The following is a 26,076-nucleotide window of genomic DNA, read 5'->3' as shown; positions in this document are numbered from 1 at the left end:
ACTTTCCCTGCTTTTGAGGAACTGTCACTGACAAACAAAGACTGTCCCTGATTTCGAGGAACTGTCCCTGATTTCAAGCTACTGTCCCTGCTTTTGAGGGACTGTCCCTGATTTTGAGGGACTGTCCCTGACTTCGAGCTATAGTCCCTGATTTCAAGCTACTGTCCCAGATTTCGAGCTACTGTCCCTGATTTTGAGGGACTGTGCCTGATTTCAAGAGACTTTCCCTTATTTGGAACAAAGTCCTCTGTCCTTCTTTCCTCCTCATTTGTCCCTCATTTTGGTCTGATCTATATAGTTGTATATAAAATGAACTTTTTATCTATCTTTTTTTTTCACCACCTCAATCCCGGACACTTTCACTCCCGTCCTGCCCAATTTTCCAGTTTTCAACGCTGTTGCACTTTGAATGACAATTACTCAATTTTTTCGACACAGTACCCAAATGAAAATTATATCTTTTTTTTTTTTTTTAGACAAATTGAGTATTAAATCACTACTGTTTTTTTTTTGTTTTTGTTTTTTTTAATCTTTTTGCATATAAACATGGCTCCCAACAGGCACAGAAGCGTGAGGGCCCCCCAGAGGGAGCACATGGAGGGGGGGAGCACCTACAGATTATAATTATATACTATTAATATGTCCTAAAAAAACAAGCAAAAAAGAGGATGTAGAGTGGGAAAGGGAAACGAGCATTAAAAAGAGAAGAGGATGAAGGAGAGGGAACCCTTAAATAAATGTTCCCCCCTCTTATTTCTATCAATAATGTTTTTATTTTATTTTGATTTAATATTTTTAAGCACCGTAGTTGGTTATTATAATGAAGCTATTATAAAAAAATATTAATAAGTTGTAATTAACTACATAATTTATGTTTGTTAGAGTGATCATCAGGGCGTAGTAAGGCCCCCCGATGGTCACAGCGATATATTGTAAGTGAAAGTGAATAAATCTAGAATTACTAGAATTAAGGGGGGCTAACAGAAAACCTGATAAAAATCGGCATAAAACAAAAGCAGAATAAAAAAATATTAAAATTGTGTCTCTCAATTGCTGCTAAAAAAAAACCCCGGGGGGAAATTTTTCGAATCCTTTTCAAACTCTTGTATCGGGGTGTGCAGCCTTTTCAGACTCTAATACATGTGTTCTTCTAGCTAGAATAGAAAAGAATAGAATAGAAAATAATAAAATAGAAGAGAATAGAATAGAGTAAAACAGAATAGAATAGGTAGTGTTACTGTAATAGGTGGTATACAATGCATCTGTTCATCCATGAATAAAGAATAGACACGTGCGGTTCGTTTCGTTCCGAATCAAAATTATTGGACTCACTTTTCATGATTTCGGAAATTAGGATGTATCCGAATTTCCCAACTACAAAAGTAACAAATTTAACCACTTGCTTACCGGGCACTTAAACCCCCCTCCTGCCCAGACCAATTTTCAGCTTTCGGCGCTGTCGCTCTTCAATTGCGCGCTCATGCAACACTGTAGCCAAATTAAATTTTTATAATTTTTTTCACACAAATGGAGATTTCTTTTGCTGGTATTTAATCGCCATTTGGATTTTTATTTTTTGCTAAACAAACAAAAGAAACTAAAATTTTCTCCTTCATTGATATTCACTGATGAGGCTGCACTGATGGGCCCTGATGGGTGGCACTGATGGCCACTGGTAGATGGTATTGATAGGCAGCACTGGTGATGAGACACTTTGTTGACTTTTATAGGTAACACTGTGGGCACTGATAGGTGACACTGTGGGCACTGATGGGTGGTACTGTGGGCACTGATAGGTGAAACTGTGGGCTCTGATGGGTGGTACTGCGGGCACTGATAGGTGACACTGTGGGCTCTGATGGGTGGTACTGTGGGCACTGATGGGTAGTACTGTGGGCACTGATGGGTAGTACTGTGGGCACTGATAGGTGACACTGTGGGCACTGATGGGTGGTACTGTGGGCACTGATAGGTGGCACTGTGGGCTCTGATGGGTGGTACTGTGGGCACTGATAGGTGACACTGTGGGCACTGGGTGGTACTGCGGGCACTGATAGGTGACACTGTGGGCTCTGATGGGTGGTACTGTGGGCACTGATAGATGACACTGTGGGTACTGATGGGTGGTACTGCGGGCATTGATAGGTGACACTGTGGGCTCTGATGGGTGGTACTGTGGGCACTGATAGGTGACACTGTGGGCTCTGATGGGTGGTACTGTGGGCACTGATAGGTGACACTGTGGGCTCTGATGGGTGGTACTGTGGGCACTGATAAGTGACACTGTGGGCACTGGGTGGTACTGCGGGCACTGATAGGTGACACTGTGGGCTCTGATGGGTGGTACTGTGGGCACTGATAGGTGACACTGTGGGCACTGATGGGTGGTACTGCGGGCACTGATAGGTGACACTGTGGGCTCTGATGGGTGGTACTGCGTGCACTGATAGGTGGCGCTGGTGGGCACTCGTAGATCTTGCAGGTGGGCACTGGTAGGTGGCACAGAAGCCTCTGCAGAGGCTCTCCACAATCGGGACTGATGTTCCTCTCACAGCTGCCCGGTGATCGTTTTTTTTTTTCTCCTCACCCTACCAGCATGAGGAGAAAAAATAGCCGATTACCGGCTCTGTTTACATCACATGATCAGCTGTGATTGGCTGAAGGGTCAGGATCGACCCCTTACTCCGATCTGTGATGAGCCGAGTCTCATAGACTCACTGAGCACCGAACACGGGCACGGGAGGACCTCTATGGACACCCTCCCGGTAAATTAGGTAAGCGCGGCAGCCGTCTTTCGGCTATACCGCGGGCGGGTGGTTGTTAAACGAATCAAAAATAACTAAATGAAGATTCAAATTCAAATCAAATTTGAAAACTCTCTAGCAATACACACAAAACTGAGCATGTGCAGAGTGACTCCAAGGCTCTGTACTATCAGGAGATGGATTGGGGACAGTGGAAGAAGGGGAGGATCAAACAGCCTTTTTACACAATGCAGAAGATTAACCCCTTAGGTTCCACAGTGAGTATAACAAGCATTGCTTTACTGCATATACAAACTGATTTTACTGTTGGGGGTTTAGTAACACTTTTAATCGGATGATGTGAATTTGCTCATATTTTAGCGCCTGTCCTGAAGAAGCGACTATCCGGTATGAAACACGTTCCATGTTGAGTGCTGAGGATTGTGGACTGTTATAATTCATTCCACATTAAATCTGGTTGTTAATTCTGTACTTCTGTATATCTACCATAAATTATGTTTTGCATTGTTTATAACGAAAGTATACCCCGGAAGTTTCTTTATGTTCCCATATCTGGGGGGTTTTCCATGTGATTTGTAAAAGATTTATTTGTGATTATTGAAGTGAAGTTTGGATTCATGTAGAGCCGTGTTTTCCTATCACAGGTCACCTTTCAGACCAGAGACTGAAGAGATCGGAATCTCTCCCGGCATCGCGCTCCCGTATCATCACCTCCCATGACGCTAGAAGTGGCTTCCATGGAGGCAGCCTGTTCTCAGGCCTGAGCGGTGCGTATTCACCGGAATAGGAAATGTCTTTATCCGTTCACTAATATTGACATGTGATTGTGTCCATTTATCCAACTCATGTGCGTCCGCTTCTAGGGGCTGCCTGCCCGCCGCTCCGAGGTGCGTGCACATGCCTCGGCCAGCGGATGTTTGTGAAGGATGGGACTAGTTGCCCCGTCTGAATGTACCCCTGAGATTACTCCCTGAATGTACCCCTGAGATTACCCCTGAATGTACCCCTGAGATTACCCCTGAATGTACCCCTGAGATTACCCCTGAATGTACCCCTGAGATTACCCCTGAATGTACCCCTGAGATTACCCTTGAATGTACCCCTGAGCTTACCCCTGAATGTACCCTTGAGATTACCCCTGAATGTACCCCTGAGATTACCCCCGAATGTACCCCTGAGATTACCCCCGAATGTACCCCTGAGATTACCCCCAAATGTACCCCTGAGATTACCCCCGAATGTACCCCTGAGATTACCCCTGAATGTACCCCTGAATGTACCCCTGAGATTACCCCTGAATGTACCCCTGAGATTACCCCCGAATGTACCCCTGAGATTACCCCCGAATGTACCCCTGAGATTACCCCCGAATGTACCCCTGAGATTACCCCTGAATGTACCCCTGAGCTTACCCCTGAATGTACCCCTGAGCTTACCCCTGAATGTACCCCTGAGATTACCCCTGAATGTACCACTGAGATTACCCCCGAATGTACCCCTGAGATTACCCCCGAATGTACCCCTGAGATTACCCCCGAATGTACCCCTGAGATTACCCCCGAATGTACCCCTGAGATTACCCCCGAATGTACCCCTGAGATTACCCCTGAATGTACCCCTGAGATTACCCCTGAATGTACCCCTGAGATTACCCCCGAATGTACCCCTGAGATTACCCCCGAATGTACCCCTGAGATTACCCCTGAATGTACCCCTGAGGTTTACCACCACTTTAAATTGATATTTATTACCAGATCTGACTAGCCTTAAAACGGCTCTCACTCCCTTCTAACACCTATACTAACTACCTTTGTAGAAGGAAGATGTTTATACTTATAAATTCTCAAAGAGCTTCGGTCCAGTCATGTGATCCCCCCCCCCAGCGGCCGGCTTCAGGGTAGAGGAGAGAGCACCGACAATGGATGGAATGCCTAGGCTGTGACATCACTCATAGACTTACTAGGGGGCATCCGTTGTCGGCTGTCCCTCCTCTCCCCTGAAGCTGTCACTGGGAGATGATCATGTGACCAGACCGGAGTGCCCTGCAAATAGGTAAGTATAGGCATCTTCCTATTACAGGGCAGTAATATAAAGTATGTCACAAAAGTAAGTACACCCCTCAGTCACATTTGTGTAAATTTTTTCTTCTCTCCCTTTCATGTGACAACACTGAAGAAATGACACTTGTCTACAATGTAAAGTAGTGAGTGTACAGCTTGTATAACAGTGTAAATTTCCTGTCCTCTCAAAATAACTCAACACACAGCCATTAATGTCTAAACTACTGGCAACAAAAGTCAGTACACCCCTAAGGGAAAATGTCCAAATTGGGCCCAAAGTGTCAATATTTTGTGTGGCCACCATTATTTTCCAGCACTGCCTTCACCCTCTTGGGCATGGAGGTCACCAGAGCTTCACAGGTTGTCACTGGAGTCCTCTTCCCCTCCCCCATGATGACATCACAGAGCTGGTGGATGTTGGAGACCTTGCGCTCCTCCACCTTACGTCTGAGGATGTCCCACAGATGATCAATAGGGTTTAGTTCTGGAGACATGATTGGCCAGTTCATCACTTTTACCTTCAGCTTCTTTTGCAAGGCAGTGGTGGTGTTGGAGGTGTGTTTGGGGTGGTTATCATGTTGGAATACTGCCCTGCGGTCCAGTCTCTGAAGGGAGGGGATCATGCTCTGCTTCAGTATGTCACAGTACATGTTGGCATTCATGGTCCCCTCAATGATCTGTAGCCCCCCAGTGCCGGCAGCACTCATGCAGCCCCAGACCATGACACTCCCACCACCATGCCTGACTGTAGACAAGACACACTTGTCTTTGTCCTCCTCACCTGGTTGCCCCCACACACGCTTGTCACCATCTGACACCAAATACCTTTATCTTGGTCTCATCAGACCACAGGACGTGGTTCCAGTAATCCATATCCTTAGTCTGCTTGTCTTCAGCAAACTGTTTACAGTCTTTCTTGTGCATCATCTTTAGAAGAGGCTTCCTTCTGGGATGACAGCCATGCAGACCAATTTGATGCAGTGTGCGGCGTATGGTCTGAGCACTGACAGGCTGACCCCCCCACCCCTACAACCTCTGCAGCAATGCTGGCAGCACTCATACGTCTATTTCCCAAAGACAACCTCTGGATATGACGCTGAGCACGTGACCTCAACCTCTTTGGTGGACCATGGCGAGGCCTGTTCTGAGGGGAACCTGTCCTGTTATACCGCTGTATGGTCTTGGCCACCGTGCTGCAGCTCAGTTTCAGGGTCTCGGCAATCTTCTTATAGCCTAGGCCAGTGATGGCGAACCTTGGCACCCCAGATGTTTTGGAACTACATTTCCCATGATGCTCCAGTACACTACAGAGTCCCATAGCATCATGGGAAATGTAGTTCCAAAACATCTGGGGTGCCAAGGTTCGCCATCACTGGCCTAGGCCATCTTTATGTAGAGCAACAATTATTTTTTTTCAGATCCTCAGAGAGTTCTTTGCCATGAGGTGCCATGTTGTACTTCCAGTGACCAGTATGAGAGAGTGAGAGAGCGATAACACCAAATTTATCACACCTGCTCCCCATTCACACCTGAGACTTTGTAACACTAACGAGTCACATGACACCGGGGAGGGAAAATGGCTAATTGAGCCCAATTTGGACATTTTCACTTAGGGGGTGTACTCACTTTTGTTGCCAGCGGTTTAGACATTAATGGCTGTGTGTTGAGTTATTTTGAGGGGACAGGAAATGTACACTGTTATACAAGCTGTACACTCACTACTTTACATTGTAGACAAGTGTCATTTCTTCAGTGTTGTCACATGAAAAGATAGAAGAAAAGATTTACACAAATGTGAGGGGTGTACTTACTTTTGTGAGATACTGTGGGGGGGGGGGGGGGGAGCCGTTTTAAGCTTCGCTAGTTCTAGATCGGAGTTCCACTTTAAGTCCACATGAACGAGGCCTTAGTCTCTTGTTCTGGATTGTACGGGGTGGGGGTTGGGAGATCTGTATAGTGGACGGGAATTCTGCAATCAGCCGCCTTTCTGTTGAGGGTTGGCAGCTGTCAGTGACCGTTGATAAATGTCGATTAAGGTGTAATTGATCATATTTATAGATGTAAAAAACCATCATTTATTATATTAAATTTGAAAAAAATCTAATTTTCACCATAGAACCCGACGTAATACAGCTGCTGTATGATTATAAGCTGTATAAAGGGGATTTATGTGACAAATGATGAAGCGATCCAAATTTTCGCAGACAATGGGAGCCATACATGTTCTTGGCAAAAGGAAGAAATGGTCTCAGTGTAAAGCGGTGCATACTCCAACAAGGCCTGACAATCGCGCCTAATTACACTTATTGCAAAGGCCAGGCGCACACAAAGCGACTTACCTTGTTCCAAGGCTGCGCTTATTACCGCGCGTTTGATAAGTCTCTTCAGGCTCAATTAAATCTAATGGCGAGTCATTGTGTGATTGAGCGCAGTGATCGTCTTTACTGAATGTCCTCGTTTATGTGCCTTCAGCCAAGAAGAATGTTTCCCAGGCTCAGAAGCTGGCCGACTTAGACGGCGAATTGGCGTCCATGTTGTACAGCCGGACGAAGGAGGCTAGCATGGCCTACCAGCAGCCAAACAGCGAGGCCGATGCCTCTTATAGACGCAAGATGGAGAGAATGATGGCGGTCAGACAGATCGAGTCACAAGAGAACCTCATCAATGGAAAATCATTCTTATTGGTAAGAAAAACCCTCGGTCAGTGAACCTCCTTATTGTAGAAGAAGAGTGGAGGGGAGCAATGTCAAAAATAAGTGTGTATTAGACATGGTGCAGTTACCCCCACCCTGTCCCTAAGCCCTCTTCTCCGCCTAGGTGTACAGTATACTTACTTGGCAGCTGCTGGTTACTGTTGGTACATATGGCAGGTCCCCTTTTCCCAGGTGCACACTTACCTTTATCCCGTGGCTGTGGTCCACTGCAGTGTTCAAATCCTTTTTCAAGCTTTTCCTGGATGTGCCTGCGGTGCAGTCAATCCCTATAGACATCTACTAGACCAGCCGTCTCCAGACTGCAACCCAGGGGCTGGATGTGGCCCTTTGCTTGCTTTTATCCAGGTCTCGGGGCACTATTTAATTTACTGTCACCAGCAAAGGGGCATAGTTCCTCCAAATGTAACTAAGGATGGGAGACCATTCCTCCCAATGACACCAAAGATGTGGGCACAATTCCTCCCAATGACATCAAGATGGGGGCACAATTCCTCCCAATGAAACCAATATGGGGCACAATTCCCCCCAATGAAACCAAGATGGGGCACAATTCCTCCCAATGACACCAAAGATGTGGGCACAATTCCTCCCAATGACTCCAAGATGGGGCACAATTCCTCCCAATGACTCCAAGATGGGGCACAATTCCTCCCAATGACTCCAAGATGGGGCACAATTCCTCCCAATGACTCCAAGATGGGGCACAATTCCCCCCAATGAAACCAAGATGGGGCACAATTCCCCCCAATGAAACCAAGATGGGGCACAATTCCCCCCAATGAAACCAAGATGGGGCACAATTCCTCCCAATGACTCCAAGATGGGGCACAATTCCCCCCAATGAAACCAAGATGGGGCACAATTCCTCCCAATGACTCCAAGATGGGGGCACAATTCCCCCCAATGAAACCAAGATGGGGCACAATTCCTCCCAATGACACCAAAGATGTGGGCACAATTCCTTCCAATGACTCCAAGATGGGACAAAAAATGTATTTTGATGTCAGTGGAAGGAATATTGCGCCATCATTGGTGTCAATAGGAGGACTAGTGCCCCATCATTGGTGTCAATGGAAGGAATAGTGGGCCATTATTGGTGTCAGTGGGAGCAATTGTGCCCCATCATTGGTGTCATTGGGAGGAATAGTGCCCCATCATTGGTGTGAATGGGAGGAGTAATGCACCATCATTCGTGCCAATGAGAACAATAGGGCCCTATCATTGGTATCAGTGGGAGGAATAGTGCCCCATCATTGGTGTCAATGGAAGGAATAGTGCCCCATCATTGGTGTCAATGAGAGAAATAGTGTGCCATCATTGGTGTCAATAGGAGGAATAGTGCGCCATCATTGGTGTCAGTAGGAAGAATAGTGCACCATCATTGGTGTCAATGGAAGGAATAGTGCGCCATCATTGGTGTCAATAGGAGGAATAGTGTCCCATCATTCGTGCCAATGGGAACAATAGTGCCCTATCATTGGTATCAGTGAAAGAAATAGTGCCCCATCATTGGTGTCAATGGGATAAATAGTGCACCATCATTGGTGTCAATGGAAGGAATAGTGCGCCATCATTGGTGTCAATAGGAGGAATAGTGCTCCATCATTCGTGCCAATGGGAACAATAGTGCCCCATCATTGGTGTCAATGAAAGGAATAGTGTGCCATCATTGGTATCAGTGGGAAAAATAGTGCACCATCATTGGTGTCAATGGAAGGAATAGTGCCCCATCATTGGTGTCATTGGGATGAATAGTGCCCCATCATTGGTGTCAATGAGAGAAATAGTGTGCCATCATTGGTGTCAATAGGAGGAATAGTGCACCATCATTGGTGTCAATGGAAGGAATAGTGTCCCATCATTGGTGTCAATAGGAGGAATAGTGTCCCATCATTCGTGCCAATGGGAACAATAGTGCCCTATCATTGGTATCAGTGAAAGAAATAGTGCCCCATAATTGGTGTCAATGGGAGAAATAGTGCACCATCATTGGTGTCAATGGAAGGAATAGTGCGCCATCATTGGTGTCAATGGAAGGAATAGTGTGCCATCATTGGTGTCTAAAGAAGGAATAGTGCCCCATCATTGGTATCAGTGGGAAAAATAGTGCACCATCATTGGTGTCAATGGAAGGAATAGTGCCCCATCATTGGTGTCATTGGGATGAATAGTGTCCCATCATCAGTGTCAGTGGCAGGAACTATGCACCACTGTTGCTAAGAGTGGGGGGAATAAAGGTCCAGATAAAAGCAAGCAAAGGGCTGCAGTTTGGAGATCTCTGTTCTGGGTGGACAATCCTATAGAATTCCTAGCTGGGAATGCTTCTAAAGAGAGGACTTAGAAAGTGATTCAGACTATTCAGGGAGACTGAGCAAAGTGAAGTGTCCTCATACAAGCAGATATGAAAGTTGGAATATTCCATGCCACCCCCTCCCAAGTTCTTTAGAAATAAAATTCCAGAAAGACAAGCTCTGCACTGATTATTGAGGTTGGATGTTGCTGTGTGCCTGGCTGCCTATGCACAGCTTTGGGAAAGAACCTGCTATTCTACATTGGCCCCTTTGGGGGCAGCATTATTTACACATCTACTGTGGGGTATAAACTTTATTTGGACCATCAACAAAACTTTCTCCTGAAAACTTTGAGTAATAAAACTCAGACGGAGGTTCTCAGTCTTCCACACGTCATCCAAAATCAAACCTTCTGTCTTAATTAGGGCTTTAAGTTCCTTGCAGAAATATTGCAATTTCATCATCTAGGGAATTAAAACACGTTTCCCGTTGGCGAGCCGGCCATCTGCCGCTAAGAATATAACATTCCTTTACTGTGGAGATGCAATTTTCCATGTGAGTAAATTACAAGAGTTTGTAAAAACGATCAGGTCATTTCTTCTGTATTAATCATCGTACATTCCTGAGCCGTCTCCACAGATTTGTTAATGGATATTGAGAATTAAATGTAACTGCCGGCTGAGTCGTGATTAGGTGCAGCGTACAGCCCGGGAATACATTAGGTAACGTGCAGCCCCGGAGAAATTGCTTCATTTCTGCACAAATTGTAAATCTGTAACTGATCAGATTAATTTCAACAAAATCTAAATGTTGGCATTTTATTCCTGACGGCTGGCGGCAAAAAAAGAGTCATTCTTTATAATGTAACTCTCCTTGTTTTTTAGGTACCTCCAGCATTAAACATTTTTGGGGTTTCTGTCAGGTCTTTATTTTTTTGGGTGTGGGGTTCGACACGTCCAGTAAAAGGTTTATCTCACTTGGTGATTTGTTTAAAATATTTTTTATTTTTTTTGATTGAGATAAGTAGATACATTTAACACGTTTCCTGAGAAAATGCCTCCTTCGTCAGGGCTCGTGATTCAGTCTGGATGAAATTCCTTAGAAAGACTACATGAGGAGTAGAAAGGGGCTTGAATCGTCAGCGTATTCTGGTAACAATGAGGGAAGTCAACTGGGTGATGGGAAGTTCTTATTTCTGGCCCATTAGGGGGCATTTTCCCTCACTTCCTGTCCTGGAGAACACAACAGGAAGTGAACAGAAATCCAAACTTTGACGTTTCATTGGAAGATATGTCCCCTTGGTGAACCTTTTACACCCACAAAAGAATGTATCTCTTCCCTAGCTGTTCCAGTTTACCCGATATAAGTGGCAGCTGGCCGCTCTGGTCTCCCCGTGAGGCGGGAGAGCCTGAGCAAGCCGGGAAAGGTTGTGGGGGGGGGGGGGCACTCCCGCTGCTTGTAAAAGCAATCCATCGGCTAGTTTGCCACTAGGATTGTGTTTACTAGAGAGCCAACTGAAAGCCAAAACCAGAGAACATTCCTTAGCTCAACTCACCAACCAGTTCGCTGACCAACCGAATTAACCTGCCCAACAGCCTGCATTAAAAAACAGGGGATTAGTTAGCACACATTTTGCAAGTGCATGCATAAGCTGCAAGGCCTCTTCACGGCACCCTGTGTATGCTTGCAGTCCTAACACTACTGAAATTATCAGCGTCTCCACAGTGGGAGCACATGCATCCTAATGGATAGATCAGGGGCAGGCAGGAGCAGACTGACCATTTGGCTACTCGGGCACTGCCCGAGGGCCCCATGCCACTAGGGGGCCCCATCAGGGTTGCCAGCATCAGTAAAACCAGGGACAGTATGTAAAAATCTTTTTTTTTTTTTACATCTGTCTCTGAAATGTCCCTTACCGACATCCTTTTGGTCTAAAAATCCAGAGATTATAGCTGCCCCACCTCTCCAGTACCTTCTCAGCCAATAGAAACATGTCTGTGTATACTGTGTGATTGTATACTGTGTATGTGTGTGTTTGTGTATACTGTGTGGCCCCATAATGTCTGATTACCTGGGAGGCCCCATAATCTCCTATTGCCCGGGGGCCCCATGAGTTGTCAGTCTGCCCCTGGGGGCAGGTAGGCCTGGAGGTAGCCCAGTCCTCCTTAAAGGCACATGGACACACTGGACACCCAGCACATAACACAATGGCAGCAAAGGGGCCCAGTGTGTCCCCTGACCAAATATACATCAGTAACAAAGAGATTGCCCCTGCCCCCAGCTATATCTGGCCTTCACAGCAAGGAGTACATGGAAGAACAAACGCATGAGAGACAAAACCAGAGAACATTCCTTAGCTCATCTCACCAAGCAGTCGGCTCACCAACTAGATTAGCCTTTCCAACAGCCTGCATTAAAAACGGGGGTTTAGTTGGCACGCATTTGCAAACGCACGCGTAAGCTCTGTGCTGGGTGTCCAGTCTGCTCCTGTGTCTTTAAGAGGGAATGGTCTACCTCCTGGCCCACCTGCCCCTCATCTATCCATTAGAATGCATGTGTTCCAAATGTGGAGACCCTCATAAATTCAGTAGCGGTAGGACTGCAAGCAGACACAGGGTGCTGTGAAGAGGCCTTGCAGCTTACGCATGCGTTTGCAAATGTGTGCTAACTAAACCCCTGTTTATAACACAGACTGTTGGGCAGGTTAATTTGGTTGGTCAGCAGACTGGTTAGTGAGTTGAGCTATGGAATGTTCTCTGGTTTTTTCTTTCATGCGCTGGCCTTTCCATCTGCTCCTTTATGTGAAGGCCAGTTATAGGTGGGGGCAGGGGCCATCTCTTTGTTAGAGAGCCAACTAGGAGCTCTAAAAATGGTCCCGGGGTGATGCCTGCAGCTGTATAACCACTTGAAGTCCAGCTACGTATGGGTACATTGCTGGTCGGCAAATGTGTGTGTGTGTGTGTGTACAGATAAAAAATGTGGGCAGGCTTAATAGACCACTTGATCTTTTTATACTGCCGCTTTTCTATGATTTTATGTTTCTAGCAGCCAGAATCCAAGCCCTGAGGAAGGGGTACTTCTAACCCCTGAAACATGTTGGATCCTTCTCCTTGTCACTTACTAGACTTTAATTGGACAAGACGAGTGGCGCCCTCATCCTTGTTTCTGATCTTCAGGTCTGTTGGAGGGAACAGACACAAAAATTACAGTAGTACCTCGGATTACGAGCAGAATTTGTTCCCGGAAGAATGCTTGTAATCCAAAGCACTCGTATATCAAAGCGAGTTTCCGCATAGGAATCAATGGAAACTCAGATAATCTGTTTCAGTGTCACTGCTAGTACATGTAGTACCGCATGGGGCTAGAGGTGGGGGGGGAACTAGAGACACTCGGAGACACTCAGGAACTGAGTGCCTCTGAGCGTCTCCGCATGGTCTCCGAGTGTCTCAGGTGCCCCATCTCTGGCCACATGCGTTACTGCACACCCCAGAGTCTTGAATTTGGCTCGACTTGCGAAACAACGCTCGCAAATCGAGTCACGATTTAAAAAAAAAAAGGCTCGTATTGCGAAACGCTCGTAAACCGCGTTACTCGCAATCCGAGGTTTTACTGTACTGTAATTTCTGAGATTGTAGAAGCTCTCTCAGAACTGATCTGTAGATTTTGGGTGGAGTTGCCTTTTAATATATTCCATGCCACGAGTGGCCGCTCCTCAGATGTTTTATAGAGGAGTGTCTATTGAGCTGTTTGTCTTTTTTTTTTCTCCGTCTCCAGTCTGCACGCGAGGAGCGCACTCAGCACACCAGAGATTTGCAGATCATTGAAGCGTACAGAGAGCGCACCAAAGCAGAGTGTATCTCCGGTATGCTGAATCAGGCCATTACCTCAAATTACACCGTCTACGCCACTCTGGGCACCGCCGAATTCTTCGAGTTTCAGCTGAAAAACCCGTACAACGTGCAGTACACCATCTCCATCGAGACCGATCACGCAGACCTCAGGTAAGACCTTTCCTGTACCGATTCTCCACTGCCTAAAGATGACCTGTCATCTACACACAGGTGTACAATGATTGGTGAGGACCTGTCATCTACACACAGGTGTGCCATGATTGGTGAGGACCTGTCATCTACACACAGGTGTGCCATGATTGGTGAGGACCTGACATCTACACACAGGTGTGCCATGATTGGTGAGGACCTGTCATCTACACACAGGTGTGCAATGATTGGTGAGGACCTGTCATCTACACACAGGTGTGCCATGATTGGTGAGGACCTGACATCTACACACAGGTGTGCCATGATTGGTGAGGACCTGTCATCTACACACAGGTGTGCAATGATTGGTGAGGACCTGACATCTACACACAGGTGTGCCATGATTGGTGAGGACCTGACATCTACACACAGGTGTGCCATAATTGGTGAGGACCTGACATCTACACACAGGTGTGCAATGATTGGTGAAGACCTGTCATCTACACACAGGTGTGCAATGATTGGTGAAGACCTGTCATCTACACACAGGTGTGCAGTGATTGGCGAGGACCTGTCATCTACACACAGGTGTGCCATGATTGGTGAGGACCTATCATCCACACACAGGTGTGCAATGATTGGAGAAGACCTGTCATCTACACACAGGTGCGCAATGATTGGTGAGGACCTGACATCTACACACAGGTGTGCAATGATTGGCGAGGACCTGTCATCTACACACAGGTGTGCAATGATTGGCGAGGACCTGTCATCTACACACAGGTGTGCCATGATTGGTGAGGACCTGTCATCTACCCACAGGTGTGCAATGATTGGTGAGGACCTGTCATCTACACACAGGTGTGCAATGATTGGCGAGGACCTGTCATCTACACACAGGTGTGCCATGATTGGTGAGGACCTGTCATCTACACACAGGTGTGCAATGATTGGCGAGGACCTGTCATCTACACACAGGTGTGCCATGATTGGTGAGGACCTGTCATCTACACACAGGTGTGCAATGATTGGCGAGGACCTATCATCCACACACAGGTGTGCAATGATTGGCGAGGACCTGTCATCTACACACAGGTGTGCCATGATTGGTGAGGACCTGTCATCTACACACAGGTGTGCAATGATTGGCGAGGACCTGTCATCTACACACAGGTGTGCCATGATTGGTGAGGACCTGTCATCTACACACAGGTGTACAATGATTGGTGAGGACCTGTCATCTACACACAGGTGTGCCATGATTGGTGAGGACCTGTCATCTACACACAGGTGTGCAATGATTGGCGAGGACCTATCATCCACACACAGGTGTGCAATGATTGGCGAAGACCTGTCATCTACACACAGGTGTGCAATGATTGGTGAGGACCTGTCATCTACACACAGGTGTGCAATGATTGGTGAGGACCTGTCATCTACACACAGGTGTGCAATGATTGGTGAGGACCTGTCATCTACACACAGGTGTGCAATGATTGGTGAGGACCGGTCATCTACACACAGGTGTGCAATGATTGGTTAGGACCTGTCATCTACACACAGGTGTGCAATGATTGGTGAGGACCTGTCATCTACACACAGGTGTGCAATGATTGGTGAGGACCTGTCATCTACACACAGGTGTGCCAGACCTGTCAGAGCGATGGAGCTTAGTCTAATGCCCCATACACACGATGAGATTATCGGACGAATGACCGTCCGTTTTTTATTGCATGCTAATCTCAGATCGAATCTGATGAGTTTACTAAAGTCACGAAAATTCCCGCACGACAGAAAAAAAATTCGGAAGTGATGTCATGTGTTGTAATGCATTTGTATTGCATTTTCGAACGATAGCTGTACTGATTAAACGAAAATCGTACGATCTGGCATCGTACGAAAAAAATTTCCGTGCATGTCCGATAGAATAATATCGGATGAACTGTTCTAATCGGCTCTCGAAAGCACTGTACTAACGATCCGATTATCGTACGATCGATTCGAACGCGGTGTTTTCCGTACGATTTTCGGATCGTGTGTACGGGGCATAAGCCTGCCACCCCTCATCACTCTCATAACTTTACAGTGAAGCTAGAGTCCAATATAGAATTTAACCACTTCAGCCCCGGAAGGTTTGACACCCCCCCCCCCCCCCCTCTTCGTGACCAGGCCATTTTTTGCGATACGGCACTGCGCTACTTTAACTGACAATTGCGCCCTCGTGCGACGTTGTACCCAAAAAAATAAATAAAAAATGATGCCCTTTTTTTTCACGAATGGAGCTTTGGTGGTAGGGAAGGGGTTAACATCTAGGGCGATCAAAGGGTTAAGTGTGTCCCTAGGAAGTGCTTTCTAACCGTGTGGGGGGAGGTGCTTTGACTGGGGGAAGACACAGATCTGTGTTCCTGCTTAGCAGAAACACAAGATCTCCATCTTCCACTCTGGCAGAACGGCGATCTGCCTTCTTTACATAGGCAGACCGCCATTTTCTGCCTCTCCTGAGAACGATCGGAGGGTCCCAGCGGACGTCGCGTCTGCTGGATCCGCCGATTGGCTCCTGCTGCATCTCAGCGGGAGCGGGTCACCGACTCGTGCCCACGCCCCCCCCCCACCCTGCTTGAAATCACGTACATGTACGTGATTTTGTGCATGGGGTTTGGGGGGGGGGGGGCGTGGGCACGTGCCGGTGATCCACTCCCGCTGAGATGCAGCAGGAGCCAATCGGCGGATCCAGCAGACGCGACGTCCGCTGGGACCCTCCGATCGTTCTCAGGAGAGGCAGAAAATGTCGGTCTGCCTCTCAGGAGGGCGGCCCTGCCGCATTATATCTGGGTGGGGCGGTCCAGAAGCAGTTAATGATAAGTACATGCATGCAAATACAGTGTGAGTGCAGTGCACTTTGCACAATATGCGTCCAGGGATGACTGTTCCCAGCATTCGTCCCTGGGAGCATACTGCCCTAAAAGTTAGTAGTACTGTTCAGCCGCAGCAGCTTTCAGCCTCTGATTGAGTTTTACAGGCTGCCCGCACTGGGGCTGGGCGGTAAACCGATGCCCTTCACCTGCACTGAGACATTGCTCATGTACTTTCTCTGCCCGCTTCCTGGGTATTGCACAATGACAGGTCCTCTTGGGATGACATTGGGGTCCATGCACAAGAGCAGGTCACATGCGCTATTTAGGAGTTTAGGTATCTTTTATAATACTGCTTGAGATCCTAAAAATGAAAAATGCACTATTATGTGATATTTACAGCATAAAGCTAAAACTCTCATTAAATATCGCATAAAACAGGAGTTAAAGTCAATTCACAAAAGGAAATAAATAGATGCATGCGGTAAATAAGTAGTGGCATGCGATATTAATTAATTAACCGGCAGCCGTTGGCATCCTTAACAACCAGTAAACTGCCACGTCCTTAACAACCAATGAGTAATCAGCTGTATTAAAAAAATAAAAATAAAATGTCAGCAATGAAAAATTAAGAAAAAAAACAGCGTGTACCCCCCCCCCCCCCCATACAAGGCATAGATGCGCCTGGTACGATGCTTTTTTTCTTAATTATTCATTGCCAGCAAGTGTTTTGTTTATTTTTTACATTCAACTGTCTGCAGGGAACCCCGCTGACAGCTGATTACTCATCGGTTGTTAAGGACACGGCGGCCGCCCCGCTTCTTAACAACCATGTTGTTTACTGTATTTATTATTATTATTATTATTATTATACAGGATTTATATAGTGCCAACAGTTTGCGCAGGGCTTATATGTAATACATATATATTATATATAATACAATATAAAAGGGAGACAATTCAGTTATTATACAATAAAATACAAGAGGATAAAGAGAGCCCTGCTCAGAAGAGCTTACAATCTAATAGGGTGGGGGCAGGTGGTACAAGAGGTTGTAAATGTGAGGAATGAGCTGATGGAAGTGGTAGGAGATTAGTTGGAGACGTGATAGGCTTCCCTGAAGAGATGAGTTTTCAGGGATCGCCTGAAGGTAGAAGGAGTAGGGGATAGTCGGACAGGTTGAGGTAGCGAGTTCCAGAGGATTGGAGAGGCTCTGGAGAAATCCTGGAGACGAGCATGGGAGGAGGAGACGAGAGAGCTTGAGAGGAGGAGGTCTTGAGAAGAGCGGAGAGGACGGTTTGGGTGATATTTGGAGACAAGGTTGTGAATGGCTTTGTATGTTGTCATTAGTATTTTGAATTAAATTCGCTGGGCGATGGAGAGCCAGTGTAGGGATTGGAGGAGAGGACTGGAACTTTGTCTATATGGACGAGGACTTTTTACTTGCGGCTACATGTTTTTTACTGGTTGTTAAGGACGCTGGCGGCTGCCTGATCCTTAGCAACCAGCTATTTACAAGTGTTTATTAAGGATGCCAGCTATCACCAGCAGTAAAATACTATATGACTTCCTAAAATAGCGCATTTTAGTAGTGGTTTAGTAAATGGCAAAAGATTCTTTTTGAAAAACGCTGTGTGGTGTCTTACCAGTTACTCGGATGCGGTAAGATACCGCTTTGTGAATGGAGCCCATTGCCATATGTTCATTATTGATGCGATAGTTTTTTTGTTTTTTTTTCAGGGTGATCGTGGACACACAGGAGTGGAGATATTTTAAACAACTGACAAACACAACAACCCCCATAGAGGAGAATATGTTTCACATCAATCAGCAGAGTCCGTCACCCCAACTGTACCTGAGACCCAAAGAGACCGTCTATGTTCCCTTCAGATACCAGACCTTCTCCTTGGACCATACCACTATGCTGCAGGTGAGGGGGGTTGTACCTGCTGCTGCTCAACTTATCCTGAACAAGAACTATCTGGTATACAATACACTATTAGTAATATTGCAATGAATGGCGCTGTGAAAATAACAAAATTGTATAATATAAAAAATATATATATATATATATACATATATATAAATATATATATATATATATATATATATATATATATATATTAAATATATAATACATTTTCTTTATATTATACCTTTTTATTACGGTAATATTTTTTTTTTATATTATACTTTTTTTTGTTATTTTATATATATATCTATCGCTATCTATCTATCTATCTATCTATCTCTATATATATATATATATATATATATATATATATATATATATATATATATATATATATATATATATATATATATATAAAAGTATAATATTAAAAAATAATGAAAAAATAATTAAGAAAACGTATAATATAAAAAAATAAATAAAAAAAAGTTAAATATAAACAAAATGTATTTTATTTATATATATATATATATATATATATATATATATATATATATATATATATATATATATATATATATTCATTATACATTTTTTTAATATTATACTTTTTTATTTTTGTTTTTATATTATACATTTTCTTCCTTATTTTTTTAATTAATTTTTTTATATTATACTTATTTTTTGTTATTTATATATATATATATATATATATATATATATATATATATATATATATATATATATATATATACAAAAAAAAAAAGTATAATATAAAAAAATAAATAAATATAAATAACAAAAAACGCAATAATTACCATAGATAACTATTCTGCCGGTGCCATTTTTTTCCATTTTTTGCACACTTTCTTTTCTTTTATTTTGTTCTTGCACATTTTAGGCCTGAAGATTAGTTAACAATATACATTTTCTAATTGCAGAGACCCCCAGAGAATAAAATTTGGCTGGGGAATTAAGCTTCCTGCACCATTATAATGGCACAGAAATCTGTCAAAAGAGGAGTGCGCCACATTAACCAGGTTTATCTATGTCACCTTTGCCAGTTTCTGTTTCAGAGTGAAAAAGAAACTAGTGCAGGTCTGTACCTGACTTACAAAGGAAATGTGTCAGTATCCTGTATAGAAAAGGTCTGCAGATTCCTGCCAGGTGTGACCCATCGCATAGGATGTGAGCTGTCAGTAGACACCTCATATCCCTCTTTCTGCTCGTGCATTGATTACACCACACAAGCAGAGCCTGCAGAGTTCACAAGCATCCTCCTGACTCTCGCACAGTGTGTGGGAGGGGGGTGGCAAAGCGAGCCACATTTTGTTATTTTACTGCCTTATTCCATAATGAATTCAATTCATTATTTTCCTCAAAATTCTACAAAGGATTCCCCCATAATTGCAACATGAGAGAAGTTTGTTTAAAATCTTTGCACATTTATTAAAAATAAAAAAGTAAAAAAATCCCATGTACATAAGAATCACAGGCTCCTCCCATGGACATAAGTATCACAGACTCCTCCCATGTACATAAGTATGACAGGCTCCTCCCATGTACATAAGTATCACAGGCTCCTCCCTTTGACATAAGAATCACAGGCTCCTCCCATGTACATAAGTATCACAGACTCCTCCTATGTATATAAGAAGGCCTTGCCCTCAATGATCTGTAGCCCCCCAGTGCCGGCAGCACTCATGCAGCCCCAGACCATGACACCCCCACCACCATGCCTGACTGTAGACAAGACACACTTGTCTTTGTCCTCCTCACCTGGTTGCCCCCACACACGCTTGTCACCATCTGACACCAAATACCTTTATCTTGGTCCCATCAGACCACAGGACATGGTTCCAGTAATCCATCGCCTTAGTCTGCTTGTTTTTAGCAAACTGTTTGTGGTTTTTCTTGTGCATCATCTTCAGAAGAGGCTTCCTTCTGGGACGACAGCCATGCAGACCAATTTGATGCAATGTGCGGCGTATGGTCTGAGCAATGACAGGCTGACCCCCCACCCCTACAACCTCTGCAGCAATGCTGGCAGCACTCATACATCTATTTCCCAAAGACAACCTCTGGATATGACGCTGATCACGTGACCTCAACTTCTTTAGTGGACCATGGCGAGGCCTGTTCTGAGGGGAACCTGTCCTGTTATACCGCTGTATGGCCTTGGCCACCGTGCTGCAGCTCAGTTTCAGGGTCTTGGCAATCTTCTTATAGCCTAGGCCATCTTTATGTAGAGCAACAATTCTTTTTTTCAGATCCTCAGAGAGTTCTTTGCTATGAGGTGCCATGTTGTACTTCCAGTGACCAGTATGAGAGAGTGAGAGCGATAACACCAAATTTAACACACCTGCTCCCCATTCACACCTGAGACCTTGTAACATTAATGAGTCACATGACAACGTGTAGGGAAAATGGCTAATTGGGTCCAATTTGGAGATTTTCACTTAGGGGTGTACTGACTTTTGTTGCCAGCGGTTTAGACATGAATGGCTGTGTGTTGAGTTATTTTGAGGGGACAGGAAATTTACACTGTTATACAAGCTGTACACTCACTACTTTACATTGTAGACAAGTGTCATTTCTTCAGTGTTGTCACATGAAAAGAGAGAAGAAAAGATTTACAGAAATGTGAGGGGTGTACTTACTTTTGTCAGACGCTGTAGATAATGGGGAGGGAGTGTTGTCGGATGAGTGGTGTGTTATTAGCAGGATCATTAGAAGAAAATAAGAACAAAGAAGCCTAAAGAAGATAATAAATGCAGCCACTTGATCCATGTAAAGCACTTCAGCACTCGACATCCCATTATATTCTATGGGGACAGGAAACGCGGAAGCTAAAAAAAGATACATGAGATTCATTGAGACATTTTGGTCCCAATAGACTTCAATGGATTTCTAGTGTAATTTCTTAGCCACCTTGGTCCTCCCCCATCCCCCCTCCCCCAGGGCCAGGACAAGAGGTGGGCAGGAGGGTCGGCTGCCCTGGGCACAGTGGTTTATTGTATAGCGGTGTGGGCGCCCTGACCCTAAGAGAAAGGGGAGGGGCACAGTGCGGCATCTTTGCCCTGGGCGCTGGATGGCCTTGTCTCCTGGCACTGCCCCCTCCTAATATCTATTCCTTATCAAAAACACGCCAAGAAAATGCCCCCAAATGTGCAAAAATTCTATGTTGGTTGATCGGTGAATTTTATGAAATATGTACTTTGTGTGACGGATTTATCTTCTGATGCAGAATCCCGGAGCTTCCATCTCTGGCAGAGACACCGGAGCCCCATCACCGTACAAACCCAACGCCATGACCTCCAAAATTATTAAGGTAACATATTCTGCTACTGAGAACATGGGTGCAATCACATATAATGTGTGTATGTAAGTGTATATATATAGATACCCTCACCGGGCACTTTATTAGGTCCCCCTTGCTATTAGCCGGTTGGACCGCCTTTATTAGGTCCCCCTTGCTTAGGTTCCACCACATCCCAAAGGTGCTCTATTGGATGAGATGTGGTGAGTGTGGAGGCCATTGGAGGACAGGGACCTCATTGTCCAGTGGTGAGATGATTGGAGCTTTGTGACATGGGGCATTATCCTACTGGGAGGAGCCATCAGAAGATGGAGACCCCACCCCCCACACCATTACACCCCCACCACCAGCCTGAACCGGTGATATCCCATCCCCCGCACCATTACACCCCCACCACCAGCCTGAACCGGTGATACCCCATCCCCCACACCATTACACCCCCACCACCAGCCTGAACCGGTGATATCCCATCCCCCGCACCATTACACCCCCACCACCAGCCTGAACCGGTGATACCCCATCCCCCACACCATTACACCCCCACCACCAGCCTGAACCGGTGATATCCCATCCCCCACACCATTACACCCCCATCACCAGCCTGAACCGGTGATACCCCATCCCCCACACCATTACACCCCCACCACCAGCCTGAACCAGTGATATCCCATCCCCCACACCATTACACCCCCACCACCAGCCTGAACCGGTGATACCCCATCCCCCACACCATTACACCCCCACCACCAGCCTGAACTGGTGATACCCCATCCCCCACACCATTACACCCCCACCACCAGCCTGAACCGGTGATATCCCATCCCCCGCACCATTACACCCCCACCACCAGCCTGAACCGGTGATACCCCATCCCCCACACCATTACACCCCCACCACCAGCCTGAACCGGTGATACCCCATCCCCCACACCATTACACCCCCACCACCAGCCTGAACCGGTGATATCCCATCCCCCACACCATTACACCCCCACCACCAGCCTGAACCGGTGATACCCCATCCCCCACACCATTACACCCCCACCACCAGCCTCAACCGGTGATACCCCATCCCCCACACCATTACACCCCCACCACCAGCCTGAACCGGTGATACCCCATCCCCCACACCATTACACCCCCACCACCAGCCTCAACCGGTGATACCCCATCCCCCACATCATTACACACCCACAATCGCGGGTATCCCTGCGGCGATTGAGTCCGCGGGACCCACGACCGGACTCCCGGGGGCCCCGTCCAGCACGCGAGCGCGCCCCCAGCAATGTGCACGTGATGGCAGGGCGGCATATAGAAATGGACGTACCTGTACGCCAATATGCCTGCCCGTGCCATTCTGCCGACGTACATTGGCGTGCGCCGGTCGGGAACTGGTTAAAGTGGTTGTAAACCTCAGACATGAAATCTGAACAAAGCATATCCCTCTATAGCGTGCATTTGTCTCTGTCCAGAGCACTGAGTGCCATTTCCGTCTGCTGCCTCCTTCCTCTGCTATCTGTATGAGTCACTTCTGACAAGTTTTCCTGATGGCAAGAGATAAAAAGGTGACCGAGGAGGGAGCTCCAGCACACAGCCTGTGGTTGACAGCCTCAGCTCTGTTCCTTTATGCTGTGTGAAGGGAGCTTTCCCTTCTCTCCAAACAACTCATACTGAGCTCTGCAGGGTGTAACTTCAGCTCTCCGCCCCCTGCTTTCTAAACTCTCAGATAAACTATATAAATTCTGCACTTTGGATAGAGGACTGCAGATAAACAGGTACAACTTACAGTGAGGGGGGGGGGAAGTATTTGATTGGCTGCTGATTTTGTACATTTTCCCACTGGCAAACAATCGTCTATAATTTTATTGGTCGGTTTATTTTACCAGTGAGAGACGGAATAACAACAAAAATACCCAGAAAAACGCATTTCAAAAAAGTTATAAATGGATTTGCATTTTAATGAGTGAAATAAGTATTTGATCCCCTATCAATCAGCAAGATTTCTGGGCTCCCAGGTGTCTTCTATACAGGTAACGAGCAGAGATAATGAGCACTCTTAATGGGAGTGCTCCTAATCTCAGCTTGTTACCTATATAAAAGACACCCATCCATAGAAGCAATCAATCAGATTCCAATCTCTCCACCATGGAGACCAAAGATCTGTCCAAGGATGTCGGGGAGAAGATTGGAGACCTACACAAGGCTGGAATGGGCTACAAGACCATCGCCAAGCAGCTTGGTGAGAGGTGACAACAGTTGGTGGGATTATTCACAAATAGAAGAAACACAAAATAGCGGTCAGTCTCCCTCAGTCTGGGGCTCCATGGAAGATCTCACCTCGTGGAGGTCCAATGATCAGGAGAACGGAGAGGAATCCGCCCAGAACTACACGGGAAAATCTTCTCCATGATCTCAGCTGGGACCATCGTCACCAAGAGAACAATCGGTAACACACTAGACCGCGAGGGACTGAAATCCTGCAGCCCCCGCAAGGTCCCCCTACTCAGGAAATCACATGTACAGGAACGTCTGAAGATTACTAATGAACATCGAATGATTCCGAGGAGAACTGGGGGAAAGTGTTGTGGTCAGAGGAGACCAACATCGAGGTCTTTGGCATCAACTCAACTCCACGTGTTTGGAGGAGGAGGAGGAATGCTGCCTATGACCCCAAGAACACCATCCCCCACCGTCATACATGGAGGACCTATGACCCCAAGAACACCATCCCCCACCGTCATACATGGAGGTCCTATGACCCCAAGAACACCATCCCCCACCGTCATACATGGAGGACCTATGACCTCAAGAACACCATCCCCCACCTTCATACATGGAGGACCTATGACCTCAAGAACACCATCCCCCACCGTCATACATGGAGGAGCTATGACCCCAAGAACACCCTCCCCCACCATCATACATGGAGGACCTATGACCCCAAGAACACCATCCCCCACCGTCATACATGGAGGTCCTATGACCCCAAGAACACCATCCCCCACCGTCATACATGGAGGTCCTATGACCCCAAGAACACCATCCCCCACCGTCATACATGGAGGTCCTATGACCCCAAGAACACCATCCCCCACCATCATACATGGAGGTCCTATGACCCCAAGAACACCATCCTCCACCATCATACATGGAGGACCTATGACCCCAAGAACACCATCCCCCACCATCATACATGGAGGACCTATGACCCCAAGAACACCATCCCCCACTGTCATACATGGAGGTCCTATGACCCCAAGAACACCCTCCCCCACCGTCATACATGGAGGTCCTATGACCCCAAGAACACCCACCCCCACCGTCATACATGGAGGACCTATGACCCCAAGAACACCCTCCCCCATCGTCATACATGGAGGACCTATGACCCCAAGAACACCCTCCCCCACCGTCATACATGGAGGACCTATGACCCCAAGAACACCCTCCCCCACCGTCATACATGGAGGTCCTATGACCCCAAGAACACCATCCCCCACCGTCATACATGGAGGTCCTATGACCCCAAGAACACCATCCCCCACTGTCATACATGGAGGTCCTATGACCCCAAGAACACCCTCCCCCACCGTCATACATGGAGGTCCTATGACCCCAAAAACACCATCCCCCACCGTCATACATGGAGGTCCTATCACCCCAAGAACACCATCCCCCACCGTCATAGATGGAGGACCTATGACCCCAAGAACACCATCCCCCACCTTCATACATGGAGGTCCTATGACCCCAAGAACACCATCCCCCATCGTCATACATGGAGGTCCTATCACCCCAAGAACACCCTCCCCCACCATCATACATGGAGGACCTATGACCCCAAGAACACCATCCCCCACCGTCATACATGGAGGTCCTATGACCCCAAGAACACCATCCCCCACCGTCATACATGGAGGTCCTATGACCCCAAGAACACCATCCCCCACCGTCATACATGGAGGTCCTATGACCCCAAGAACACCATCCCCCACCATCATACATGGAGGTCCTATGACCCCAAGAACACCATCCTCCACCATCATACATGGAGGACCTATGACCCCAAGAACACCATCCCCCACCATCATACATGGAGGACCTATGACCCCAAGAACACCATCCCCCACTGTCATACATGGAGGTCCTATGACCCCAAGAACACCCTCCCCCACCGTCATAC

The 26,076-nt window shown here is 46.4% G+C and overlaps 1 protein-coding gene across 2 annotated transcripts in view; it reads left to right on the top strand.

Moving 5' to 3' along the window:
* Positions 1–26,076, top strand: part of NPHP4 (nephrocystin 4) — a 570,758-nt gene that overhangs the window by 452,243 nt on the left and 92,439 nt on the right. For both annotated transcript variants that reach the window (XM_077458285.1, XM_077458284.1), the window contains exons 19-23: positions 3,410–3,532; positions 7,298–7,509; positions 13,605–13,831; positions 18,404–18,593; positions 21,823–21,906. In XM_077458285.1, coding sequence (XP_077314411.1) covers positions 3,410–3,532; positions 7,298–7,509; positions 13,605–13,831; positions 18,404–18,593; positions 21,823–21,906 — 836 coding nt within the window. The remainder of the gene's footprint in view (positions 1–3,409; positions 3,533–7,297; positions 7,510–13,604; positions 13,832–18,403; positions 18,594–21,822; positions 21,907–26,076) is intronic.

Source organism: Lithobates pipiens, unplaced genomic scaffold (genome assembly GCF_037356315.1).
Source record: "Lithobates pipiens isolate NorthernLeopardFrog02 unplaced genomic scaffold, aLitPip1_a1.2 Scaffold_27, whole genome shotgun sequence".
Classification (NCBI taxonomy): Eukaryota; Metazoa; Chordata; class Amphibia; order Anura; family Ranidae; genus Lithobates; species Lithobates pipiens.
This window is presented reverse-complemented; position numbering and strand designations above follow the sequence as displayed.